The 13,691-nt window shown below is 35.3% G+C and overlaps 1 protein-coding gene across 1 annotated transcript in view; it reads left to right on the forward strand.

Annotated features, from left to right (window-relative positions):
* MAN2A1 (mannosidase alpha class 2A member 1) overlaps positions 1–13,691 on the forward strand; it is a 174,990-nt gene that overhangs the window by 127,571 nt on the left and 33,728 nt on the right. The window contains exon 16 of the mRNA XM_025387988.1: positions 2,291–2,405. Within this exon, the coding sequence (XP_025243773.1) occupies positions 2,291–2,405 (115 nt within the window). The remainder of the gene's footprint in view (positions 1–2,290; positions 2,406–13,691) is intronic.

Below are 13,691 nucleotides of genomic sequence, written 5' to 3' on the forward strand. Positions count from 1 at the left end.
GCAATTCTGATGAATTTCTGAGAATAACTTTCTAGAAGAGTCATTTTGTATCAGTTTCTGAAGTCTTTTAAGGACTTTTGCTATGTACAGCTTATCTTCCCTCTAGAAAGACTAGGTAAATGTTCAATCCCACCAGCATTTTTTGAGAGTAACTCTAAAATCCCACTCCAACCAGTGAGAATTGGCCATATTAAAAGCTTTGCCTATAATAATAAGTTAGTAGAAAAATATTTTTCTGTTAAGATTTTTGTGATTACTAGTAAGGTTGAACTTTTTTGTGCCTTCATTTATCTTTCATATTTCTTTTGTGGTTTTCCTTTTTCTATTCTTTGACTGTTTTTCTGTTGGCATGTCCTGATGATATCTGAGCACTCTTTATATGTGGTAAAATTAATCCTTTTCCCTATATGTTGTAAAATTTTTCTTATTGTGTCATTTAGTTTAATTATTTTATTGTATTTCTTATTTATAGTGGTTTTAAATTTTTGTGTAGTCATTTCTTTTTTTTTCTTTAGAGTTTCTTCCTTTGCTTTTATACCTTTATTGGTTTGGTTTTCTCCACCTCAAGATCAGTGAAATATTCTCCTAGTTATTGTTAGCTAGGGACCTATCTCCTGAAATAGTTACTTTTGTTCCACAAGTTATGAAACCTGCTAACTAAAATCTAGTATTGGATTTTAAGCGATTGTGTAGGCTACAGTAAGGATTCTGGGTTTTTTTTTTTTTTTTGGCTGTTTGGGGTTTTTCTTTTTTTTAAGTCAGTGAAGAATTAAAGACAAACTACAACTCATATGAGGCATTCCAAGATGGGCAGTGAATCCCAATTATGAGCTGTTTCAATATTTTCTCATTTACCAGCTTTTGTCATTGGACATTTTATTTTGATTGACTGTATTTATACTTAAAAAAGTAGTTGTGCTATAGAATTTCATACATAGATACCAATAACTAATTTATTTAAAACCATTTTATCTTTAAATAGCTCTAATGTCAGATAGAAAGATAAAACGATTGTCATTTTTACAGAGAGAAAATAAAAAACATCAGGGAATGAGGCAATCTAGTGCCTCAGAAGAAGACAAGAGCCCAGAACTCACCATCCCAGGTTCTCATCCCCTCCCTCACTTTCTAGTTATTTGGTAATTAGGTACAAGAAATTTGTAAACCATTAAGCATTTTAATAACTCCAGAAAATTTCCCCTGGCAAAAGAGGTAAATTTGGAAGAAAGTTACACAATTCTGAAAATATTTTTTTTTTTTTTTTTGGTGACGGAGTCTCGCACTTTCACCCAGGCTGGAGTGCAGTGGCACAATCTCGGCTCACTGCAAGCTCCGCCTCCCGGGTTCACGCCATTCTCCTGCCTCAGCTTCCCGAGTACCTGGGACTACAGGCACCCACCACTATGCCTGGCTAATTTTTTGTATTTTTAGTAGAGACGGGGTTTCACCATGTTAGCCAGGATGGTCTCAATCTCCTGACCTCATGATCCACCCACCTCAGCCTCCCAAAGTGCTAGGATTACAGGTGTGAGCCACAGCGCCCAGCCGAAAATCTTATACTGTTTAAGTAGTTCATATTGCAAGCCTAACTTTCTATGCTATTGTTGAGCTAAGGTATCTAATACTTTAAAAATATAATCACTCATAAATGTTTTAAATTTGCTTCCATGTCACATAAGTTATGTGCTTTATTACCAGTTTTTAAAATTTAAATAAAAACTAAACTAGTGGTTTCCAAGTAGTTTTTTCAAGTTTGTGAGTTTATATTCAGCTAGTTCTTTCAAGTAAAAGGACAAAATGTTTTATAGTTTAGTAAACCGAGCTGTGATTAAACTATGTTTCTGAATCCTGCTTTCAGTTTGCTTAGATGACTCCCTGTAGTCATCCTTGCCACCTGTCTCAAACCCTGAACATTAGGGGGCTGGGACCATGGTTATAATAATTATTTACCTGGGAAAATGTAACTTCTGTAGGATGATTGCTGTTTCTAATAAGTAACTATATGGACAAATAGAAGGATTTTAGTTAGAAATTTGTATAGCTGGGAGGAATGCTTTCCAGAGCAATGAAGTTGTAAACATTTTTATTTCCTATTTTCAGCATTTTTAAAAATAAAAAACATGTTGAGTTTTTATCACATGCATATTGTTACCTTATAAGATCTGGTTTACACTTAAAATTGCAAATATCAGGTGATATGTATTTTCCATTTTTGAAACCATAATAAACATATTCTTTTAAAAGTTTGGAAGCCAAAATATTTTCCTTAAATATATTATTTTCTTCTCAGCCTTATGTTTACACAACACCGCCCTTTGTCAGAGTGACACATGGAAGGATTTACTCGGAAGTGACTTGCTTTTTTGACCATGTTACTCATAGAGTCCGACTATACCACATACAGGGTAAGAAAATAGGAATGCAGTTATGAAACATATGTATACTGGTTTTTGAATTCTTGCTTTTCTTATGCCATCCTTAATAAATTAACAGTTGATTTTTGTAGATGATATTTTTGTAAACTTGACATCATATTTTTAATGTGATTTAAAATATGAAACTTATCTTTTGATAATAAAAAATGGTAAAACATTTCAATCCCTACATGTACATTTTCCTCTGTATATCTTCTCTTAACTGTTGCCATATTGTTCTTAGTCATGAGCTCATTAACTGGAAACTTTATTTCTAACACCTGAAAACAACACAGTGTTTTGATTTTATGAAATGGAAATTATATTAAATATGACTTTCAGTTAGTAGACCACACACATATTTGGGACCTGCTTCCTTAAATATAGCCTGTATCACTGGAATGTAACTTTAAGAAAAAAATGTTCTAAACTAGTTCCATTTGTTTACAGCTCTTTACCCAGTAAAGTATAAAACCTAGCAGTTGTTTATCATTTTTAGAACAGTACTGAGCAGCATCTTTATGAACCCAAGTGATAGGAAATAGGCTTTTGATCCTTTTGAGAACTTAATCCTGGGCAATGGAACTGATTCTGTGGGGTCTGAGTGGAGCTGTGGTTTCCAAACACTTGCACATTTAGGTTGGTTGATTTAAAATTTGTTGTTTTTAGAATGGTGTGCTTTTCCAACCACAGATTTAATCCTAGTAATCAGGGTATTTACCATATTCTTGACACTCTTAGAAAAAGACCTCATAAAAATGCCATTTAAATTTATCTTTGCTGTTAGGTAAGTTGAACAAATTAGAAAAGAAAAAATACTCTTTCCCTGAATCTTCATACAGGTAAAAAATCAAGGATTTCACAAACTAAAGATAAATGTGTAGACCGGCACTGTTTCCTTTTTAGGTATTGTGGGGAAGCAAAGGGTTACTATGTTCAGGGAATTTCTTAGATAACTGAAGTTCAATTTTCTGATTTCATAGTTAAATTTAATTTTGCTTTTAACTTTTTTATTAATTTCAAATTTCATTAGTATTTGCTTTTTGTTAGAATTTCAGGTATGGATAAACTTTCTCACGCAACTTCTTTAGGTAATAATATGATAGGTTTTTCAGAATAACCCATGATTCATAGGATGAATCAAGAAGTAAAAGTTCTCTGGTTGGTGGTTTTATGCCCTAAATGTGACTTCTGCAGTTATCTGTGATCACTTTGCTACCTACAGGAAAACCTGTAGTTCTGAAATAATCTTTTATTGAGTTTCTCAAAACTTCTGGTAAGTCAGAAACTATGTTTTTGACCATCTGTTTGTACTCTTGTATAAGCCATTATTTAATATCCCTGAGAGCTCTAAGTTATATTTTCAGCTTTATAGCATTACCGCATAGAAGATATGCTCATCTATTTTTAAGTTTGCTAAAAACTATTGTTTTTTAGTGGAAAAGTTTTTCCTGGAGTACAACGTGGCACACACTTTGGCACATACTTGTGTCATCAACTTTGATTTACCATTGTTTTTCATCAGTTATATTTAGAGATGGGCTGTGTCTCAGAGTAAATGCTATAGCAACTCATCCTAAAATTCCAACTTCTCAATCAGATATATTTGCATAATTGCTTTTGCTTTTATTTAACCATGTCACTATATCTTCTGGGTTTTCCTTGGATTATCCAGGACCTCTAGTTCTCACATCATAGGGCAGTTTGTGTAGACTAGATGGCCCTCTTCTGCTGCTGGTGGCTGTAGCTTAGCTCGCCAGAGTACTTAGTGCTTAACTTGGAAATTGATAGACTCTGACTTGCCTATTTACTTATTTGAGCAAACTATACTCATCAGAACTAAATGCTTGTCATTTTTCTTTTCCCCCTCTCTTCCTGTTTCCCTCTGGGCAGTGAACTGTCCAGTGGCTAATAGTGTTAAGCAGGAGCAGGGGCCACTGAGGTCTGACTGGCTCCTGGCCTTCCAAAGGGGTTCTCCGTGTAGCCCATTTCTATTTGCTGGTCTTGCCCTCTGCCTCTTTTCTGTTTTTTATTCTTTAGTTTTCTCTCTCTCTCTCTCTCTCTTCTCTTTTTTTTGACAGAGTCTCCTCTATCACAATCTCGGCTCACTGCAGCCTCTGCCCCACTGGTTCAAGGATTCTCCTGCCACAGCCTCCTAGGTAGCTGAGACTACAGGTGTACACCAGCATGCCTGGCTAATTTTCGTATTTTTAGTAGGGACGGGGTTTTGCCATGTTGGCCAGGCTGTTCTTGAACTGTTGACCTCAGGTGATCCACCCGCCTTATCCTCCCAAAAGTGCTGGTATTACAGGCATGAACCACTGCACCTGGACTGATTTTCTTTTTTCATGTGTTTCCTTTCTAGATTATTTGTCTTCTCTTCCTTGGTGTTCTCGTGCATATGAAAAAAATAATAAATGATGGATAAATAAGTGTAATGCAAACTTAGAGTGCCTCACTGATAAATTTTACAGTAGTTGCCTGGATTAAACGTGAAGCTGTCGTATGTAAACTTGAAGTAACATATAAATATTTTTTTCTTTCCAGTTCAGGTCATTTTTTTTTTCAACATGGAAGTAGTTGGTAGGAAATAGAGATACCAGGATCACCTGAAATGCTTTCTTCCAAACTGTATACCTTCCCATGTTTGTATTTGAGCTCCTCTTAACGAATCTCCCTCTGGGAAAAGATAAGCCCAGTTGTGGAGAGAGTCTTTCCTTAGTAATTTTCATGACTCACCTGTCTCTCTTGTTTTTCACACATCATTGCCTGAACACTCAAGTTGTCTCAATCCTGGCTTATTGGGTTTTAATGAAATCACTAATCAAGGCCCATGATAGAAATATGAAGTCTTCAGGGTATTTGGCTCTATCAGTGTTCACACTGCCTGAAAGGGTGATCAGTCTTCAGGGATCTTTTATTTAGTGCCAAGTTTTCTGTATTAAGAAATACTGAAAAGTTGTTTAACATTTTAAACTTTGGCTTCCTGTAAATCAGACATCTGGATGATTGATCAAAATTCATAGACAAAATGTGGCTTTTCATTTTAGATGCAAAGAAGACATCAGCCAACTTCCATGCTTTTGTAGATTGGCTTTTAGCTAGTATTGCATAAAATAACAAATATTTATTCTTGAATTTAATTTACTAAACTAGTTTTGGATATATGCTACTTTTGCCCCCCTTAAACCAACCAGATGCAGTTATTTGGATTAGTATTAATGAATAGAGCCTATTTGTTGTTAGTACCAGATTTTCAATCCAGGAGGAAATGAGGGTTTGGGGAGAGAGACTATTAATATTTTATAGTTACATACTGTAATTGTATTAGGTTACTAAACCAGTTAATTATTCAAAAGATTTTGTAATCTCTCAGCAAGAAGGAATAAAGAAACAGAAAATGAGTTAGTATTAAAGATTGTCTTTGTTGGGTGTCTATTTTTGTTAAACCTTACAAATTCAATTTAAAAACTAAAGTAATGCATACCTGACAAAATATTCTTACATTTCTCAATCTCTACTTTAGTTGTTCTTTGACCTTTTTCTCCCCAAAGTAACTATTTGCCCAAATTAAGCTTCAGGAGAAAACAAAATCAAGAACGAAAATCAAGCAACATTACCAAAATTATATAAACTCTTTGGTCCTTAATGATTTTGAAACAGAGTTGAGAGACCTTATAGTTCAACCCTACTTTCGTTTTTCGTTTGGAATTTAACTTTTGTTTTTCTATTTGCATTCTCTCCAGATTCTGAAAATGATTAGAAGTGCAGTTGAAGGGCTCTCTCTTTCTTAACATCTCTTAAGCTAATAAAAGAACACTCTGTTTCCCTTTTCATTATTGTTCAGACATTGCATTCAAAAGGTTTCTAAAAATACTAAATTAGAAGAAATCTTGTGCTCACTAGCCTTAAAAGCTCTACAAGATCAGAGCAGTTTGGAAATTTCTAATGAAGGCGAGGCACGGTGGCTCACACCTGTAATTGCAGCACTTTGGGAGTCCAAGGCAGGCAGATCACGAGGTTAGGAGATGAAGACCATCCTGGCTAACAAGGTGAAACCCTGTCTCTACTAAATATACAAAAAATTAGCTGGATGTGGTGGCACGCACCTGTAATCCCAGCTAGTCGGGAGACTGAGGCAGGAGAATCGCTTGAACGCAGGAGGCGGAGGTTGCAGTGAGCTGAGATCGCGCCACTGCACTCCAGCATGGGCGACGGAGCAAGGTTCTGTCTCAAAAAAAAAAAAAAAAAAAAAAATTCTAATGAGATATAATTTTTTGACAGGTTTAATAAATCCATTTTATAGCACCCATAATTTAATGAAATGCAATTTATTTCATTTTTAGAAAATAACATTTTTCTGGGGGAAAAGTTGAGAGAGGTGGGAATTAATTTTTCTTGCAGTATAATCATCTTTCATTTAATTGAAGCTTTAAACATTACCATATAGGCTGCTACTTTAGCTTTTTTGGTTAATCTGTGATTAGAAGATAGAATATAATACAAACAGAAGCTCCTGTATCCTCTTGTGTTTTATTTAATATTGCACCTAAGAGGAAAGTACATACCTTGCAATAATATAATACCAGTAAGTGACATTGCTAACTGTGGCCTTGTCTTCAGAGCTGTAATTATTGGACTTTAGTGTCCTAGTTTCTGATACCAACAGCTACTTTGAAGAATTTAGGTCACTGTGGGTAACCAGTGTGTCATGTACATTTCACTGGCGCAAGGACTGTGTTCTCCTAGGCCGGTGTTTGTTAGCGAGTATGTATGTGTGTGTAAACCATGTTTTAACCCTTAGGGGAAACATCTTAAATGGGATACTTCTGCTCTATTTTCCACCAACATATTATAAAGTATTATATGTAATGGATCTTACTCAAAGAAAACAAGTAGCCTGGAGGTAAAAATATAATGAACTGACATCAAAAACTATGGAAGAAAAGACTTTCCTTTGACTGAAATGACTGATTTCCTTGCATGGGCATATTTAGCAGTCGAAGAGAGTTGCTTAGTTTTTCTCTGAGCAATTTTGAATATATAAACATAAGTGGATTTATAACCTGATTCTTGGCTTTTAGAGAATCAAAATGAGCTTCATCTAGTTAAACATACTAGGGGACTTCAAAAGTTTATGGACAAATGAAATTAAAAGATAAAAATTAAAAATATAAACTGTTTCTCAACGTAAGCTTCATCAAGTTCACAACACTTTTGTAGGCAGTGAATCCAGCTACTTAGTCCATCCCTAAGGAACTGAGGGTCCTGGGAATTTAGCCATGTCATTTCAGTCTACTTGTATTTTTAAGTAAAATGAGTGCCTATTAAATATTTTTTAAGATTAGGAAACAAGAAGAAATCAGGAGGAGCCAAATTAGCACTGTAAGTGAATGCCTAATGATTTTCCATTGAAACTGTCACAAAATTACCCTCGTTTGATGAGAAGAATGAGCAGGAGCATTATGGTGGAGAAGAACTCTGGTGAAACTTTCCTGGGTGTTTTTCTGCTAAGGCTTTGCCTAATGTTCTCAAAGCATTCTCATAACGAGCAGATGTTACTGTTCTTTGGGCCTCCAGAAAGTCAACACACCAAATGCCTTGAGCATCCCAAAAAGTTGTTGCCATGACTTTTACTCTTGACCAGTCTTCTTTTGCTTTGACTGGACCATTTCTACCTCTTGGTAGCCATTGTTTTGATTGTGCCTTGTCTTCAGAATCATACTGGTAAAGCTGTATTCCATCTACTATTATAATTTTTCAAAGAAATGTTTCAGGATCTTGATCCCACTTATGTAAAATTTCCATTGACAGCTCTGCTCTTGTCTGCAGCTGATCTGGACACAGTGGTTTTGGCACCCATTGAGTGGAAAGTTTCCTCAACTTTAATTTTTCAGTCAGAATTGTATAAGCTGCTAATTGTCAGTTCTCTTCAATTAGAGCAGGAAAGCAGACTTAATTTTTTTCTTGAAAATTGGTGTAGTCTTCATCTTCGACATTGTCTCATCCCTTCCCAAGACAATTTATTTATTTTGTAAATTGCTGATTTTCTTGCACCATTGTCCCCATAAACTTTTCATAAAGCATCAGTGATTTCACCATACTTCTACCCAAGCTTCACCATAAATTTGATGTTTGTTCTTGTTTAAATTTTAGCATAATTTATATTGCTCTGATAGGGGCTCTTTTCAAACCGAAGTCTCACCCTTGTTAGTGCCTCAAACTAGATCCTGTTCAGACATGTTATAACAAGTAAGTATGAGTTTATTTTGATGAAATCCATGCTTAGTTTTTTCATGATATGCATTTTCCATGAAACTTTTGAAGACCCCTCTTATAAGGAATCACATTGGGATTTAGAGACCCAAATCCTTAGTTTTGCCTCTAAGCAAACCAGAGGAGTATGGGTTTGTCCTTTCATTTCTTGGGGACTCAGTTTCTTAATCTATAAAAAAAGGTAGATGTTCAATTAGGTGTAACCATCAGTCTTCATACAACTTAGTTTCACCTAAAATCTCTTTTGCCTGACTCCCTGCTTCTAAATTCATCTTCTACACTTGATCTTAGCCAAAAGGCCAAGAAGTGATAAAATTCGTCTTCTAAGGACGCTTGAATCTGGGGCTTCCATCCCTGGTGTCTGCCCCACTTGTAAACAAGGTCTCAGAACTTCACTGAAGTTCTTTTTATTTCCATAAAAAGATTCATGAGGACATTAAGGTGGTTTGCAATCAGTCTGTCATTTTTTTTCCAGAGCTATATTCCGTATTTAGTTTTATTTAAAAGTAAAAAGCATTAAGTAAGTTATAGCTAGGCAGGCTTAGGTAATTAAAACATTTTTGGAATATCATAATATGCAATTGACTGCTAAGGATTTTTTTCCCTGTTAATTGGAACTTTTAAAAATTGAAATAAATAGCTATGTGTTGAATCTGATTATTCCCTACAGGCATGAAAGAGAAGGTTATTTTAAGGGACTGTAAGCACGTTCTGGTTACACAGATTCAGAACTCAGAGGTTATCTTTGGGGCTGTTTGAGAGCAGCTGATTGTTGAAGCCGTAACTCCTTAGCAAGGAAGCATCATCCCCTACAAAGGTGGGTTGCACTGAACTCAGGTTCAGGGCACAGGGATGGGAAACATAGATGTGTAATGGTTCAGAGTTGAGACTCCAGAGACAGTTCTCTTGTGTTTTATTCCCAGGCCCATCCCAGCTCTGCCACTTAGCAGCTGTTTGACCTTGCACAGGTTACTGCTAATCTGGCTTTGGTTTATCATCTGAAATGTTGACAGTAGTAAAATCAGCTTCAGAGGATGTTGGGAGTATTCACTGAGTGAATATACAAGGAACCTTACCCATAGTGAATGTTGTATCTACTTATAAGAGTGAGTGAGCCAGATGGTTAGATAGTTGAGTGTTATCAGACAAAGCATGGTCATTACAGATTGGGGGAATTGAGGAGGATTTAATGAAAGAAATGAGTCATTGAGAGGCTACGTCTTAGAGAATGTCACATGAAAGGCAGAAAGGAGGAAAAGAATATCACAATGTGTGAAATAAGGTTGTTTAGAAACCTACTATAAGGATTTAAAGAACTCTTTGTCCCTTATATATTTTTTAATTGACTTGTGGTTTTTCTTTATACATTTAAATAATTAAAGGATGTTATTTTGGTGTATTGTACATGGTAACTTTTAAAAATAAGCATATCCGATGGGCAATGGTACTAAATTATGTGTTTTTTAAAAACCTGCACTAGCTTTTTCTATAGCTGTCAGAAACTTCACATCATTATTTTCTCCTTATAATTACATTCTATTTCTCCACAGAATTTTATCTTAATGTAGTATTTTTGTGGTTCAGAGTCTTGTTATTGGTCAGTCTTTCATTACTTCTCTAAAACAAAAATCATGTGTGTGTGTGTATTTATATATACAGTTTTAAAAGTCTGTTATAAGGCTCTAAGTATTTTATTTATTCTGGATTGAGATGTAAAAATTATTGGCATGCAGTTGGTCAAAAAAACATAAATATGTTCCTATTTTAATAATGGTATTTTATAAATTTTAATGGAAACATTTTTCTCAATGGGTTGTACCTTTTTTATTCCTAATGGATAATGTGTCCGTTGGTGAATGTCACTCATTGCTAGAATGATATATGATTTTATTTTTAATTTTTGTTTTTGTAAATATCAGTGCAAAGGGAAGTTATTAACATAAATAAGTAGCTGGTAATGGAAGGAGTTTTGTTATAGGAATATCATTCAGTACTTTGAACTCCTGGGTTAAATGCCGAAAGTCACAGACTGACCTATCGTCAAACATTAATTTTAATCAATTATTTTTAAAGTCCTACTGCCTGACAACCTGATTAGGTACACTTTCAATTTTGTTGAAAGCAAGCAATTGGAAACCATGTGTTTTGCAGAAATATTTGTTACTTGGTCATTAAAGTCCAGTCAGACACCAATAAATTGAACTGTCTTTGTTCAGTACCCACTAAACAGGGTGAGAGAGATGCTGCTGCTTGTTTTATTTATTTATTTATTTATTGTAAGTTGGGAGAAGAAATAGAGTGGTGGAAAAGAAAGAAACATCTGTCATGGAGGCAGATCATTGTGAGGAATCTTTTCCTGCCTAAAGATGCCTTAGAAAGGAGCATGTTTGGGAAAACAGGAAATAGGTGAGTTCAGAGTAACTGCCAGTGCCACAGATGTGCAGATCAAGTATCATTGTTTGTTCAGCCAGCTTCTCTCTTCTGTCTTAGACCAGCCCAAGCCTGGGTCACAGGGAAGGCGCCAAAAAACTCCAATGTTGTGAGCTATTTTATTCACTTCCTAGGGGAGTGTTTTAGTTAGACCTTATTTATTTTATCTATTTTGAGGTTAAAACTGATGTCAGTGTTATGATCCCTCCAAAACAGAGCTTCCAAAAAATTCTGTTGTTTCACAACATTAATGCTTTAAAAAAAAAAAACAAAAAGCCTTTCAGTTTTGTTATATGTTTTTCAGTTATTACGTCTTCTTCAAGCATATCATAGTTTATTGGTATAATCTTTACCCAGCATTTACAATTCATATGATCAAAATGCCATACCTTTCCTATTACAGATTTAGTTTTTGACATTTTTGTGAGAATTATTGAAATGAAAAGCATAAAATAGGTACACTAGTGCCTAACTCATAAGTGATCGATAAGTAATAGTAGCTGTTTATCTAGTAGTATTTTATGAATGGCACAAAGCAGTATATCATCATTTTCTTAAATTTGCGACTTGAAATGAAATTTACTAAAATTTGTATTCGTGAAAGCAGATGTTAAAATTTTCACTTGTGGAGAAATAATCAATATGAACATTTACAGACCCAGAAATCAGCAGTGACTCAGAGGATAAATTAGATCTTATAATGAATGGTAAATTGAGTGAGTCAACATGGAAAAAATGGTCATTCAATAGTGGAAATTATTACCATTTTTATTTTGATACTTTCAGATATTAGTACAGTTTTTAAAAAATGTGGTCACAATAATATTTTCTTTTTAGAAACATTTAGATGTTGACTTACTCAGTTTATCGTTGTTGTGAGAATGTCATAAAAGCATACTTACGAATTAAGCAGTATATGTTAGTAACCATGAGCTTGAGCTTTAAGCTAAGTTGGATAAATTTTACAAAAACATCACTAAAGTACGTGCATAATAGCAAAGGTAGTTTTATATTTTTGATGATTAAAATATAAAACAAAATATTTCCCAAATCGAAGAGGGAATATTCAAAATCAGAAGCCCTGGTTTTTTATGATTATCCTACTTCTACAACAAAGTGATGATTCTGTCATCCTCTCTGCTCAGACACAGATTGGAGGAAAGGAGATAAGCACAACAATCAGATAGATAGCAAGATTTGCTTTGCCTGAGAGTCAGTATTTTTAAGACACTCAGACATTTCTTTGAATCTTAGATGGGTATTTTGGAGATTTATTTTATGTGATTTGATAGCCATGTTAAATTTCAGTTAGACTTTTATTTGCAGACTTAAATATATCTCTTAGGATTCTTGCCATCACTTGTCTTTTTCCTAGGTGACCGTGGGCCATTTGCTATTGTCCCTCTTGATGTAAAGAGTTGTCCTAATCACATTAGGTGCCACTGATAAGATACTGGACTTTGCTGGGATATGAGTGAGGTTCTGTTTTGTCCTTTTTCCCGAGTTGTTGCCTCTCACTCCTATAACTGGTTGAGTGTGGCGAGAGTGGTGTATGATTTATGAGTATATTCCTTGGGAAAGTATATTTTGCATTTCAAAATAGCTAGAGTAAGATGATCTGGAGAGGTGGAGAGGGTTGAGCTAACTCAGAGATTCTGCAGTTCAGGGTTGAATTAGGTGGCTCCAGATAAATTGTTGAGGAACTGAGAGAGTTGGTGGTACAGAGGAAGTAAAAGCCTGGGATTCTCCAAAGGCTGTCATTAGTTGTCGCTCAGAGCTATGACTCCAGGGTTTCCATTTGCATTTCTTGGAGTCCTTACACCCTCCTGGATGTTTCCTCTACTCGTATTTCAGGCATGGCATGTTTCAGGCTTGCCCTCCAGTTTTTCTCTCCCCACACCAGGGAGCACCCCCTTTGGTTTCCTTAGACTGGTGCTGAGCAACAGTTAAGAGGGTGATGCCTTTTGTTTTCTGTTCTCTCTCTCTGATCCACCCAGTGGGGGAAGGCTCTGAGAAGAGCAACGTCATTTTGAGACTGGTGCTAAAACCCTGTAAGCCTGAGTGTTCTGTCCTCCTAAAGCTGTGGTATGGCCCAGCCTCCTGACAGTGATCTACTTGGTTTTATTTTTTCTTGCTGTCTCAGAAAATATTCTAAAAATGCTTAATATTATTTTATAAATACAGGTATAAATAATATATATGTGTACTACTCTTCTGACAAATTCCACACATTACAGATACAAAGTAAAATTCCTCTGGCATCTGTGTCTGTCTCCATCCACTCCTCAGGAGAGGAATTCAGATATATGTGCAAGCATAGATGCACCACATGGTCTTAAAACTGTAGAAAAGTATAGTATTGTGTTTGTGTCGATTTTCAGCATAGTTTATCATGCTATACAAATGCTACATTTAGCTTTTTTCTTCTGATGTTTCTCTGCCAAGAGAGACAGTTACCTCATTCTTTTCATTTGTGACACAGCATTCCATAACATGGGCGTATGTGATTTTATTTATTCATTTCCCTATTGTTCCTAGCGCCAGTATGCAGTGAACATGCTGGTGCATGCC

Source organism: Theropithecus gelada, chromosome 6, assembly GCF_003255815.1.
Source record: "Theropithecus gelada isolate Dixy chromosome 6, Tgel_1.0, whole genome shotgun sequence".
Classification (NCBI taxonomy): domain Eukaryota; kingdom Metazoa; phylum Chordata; class Mammalia; order Primates; family Cercopithecidae; genus Theropithecus; species Theropithecus gelada.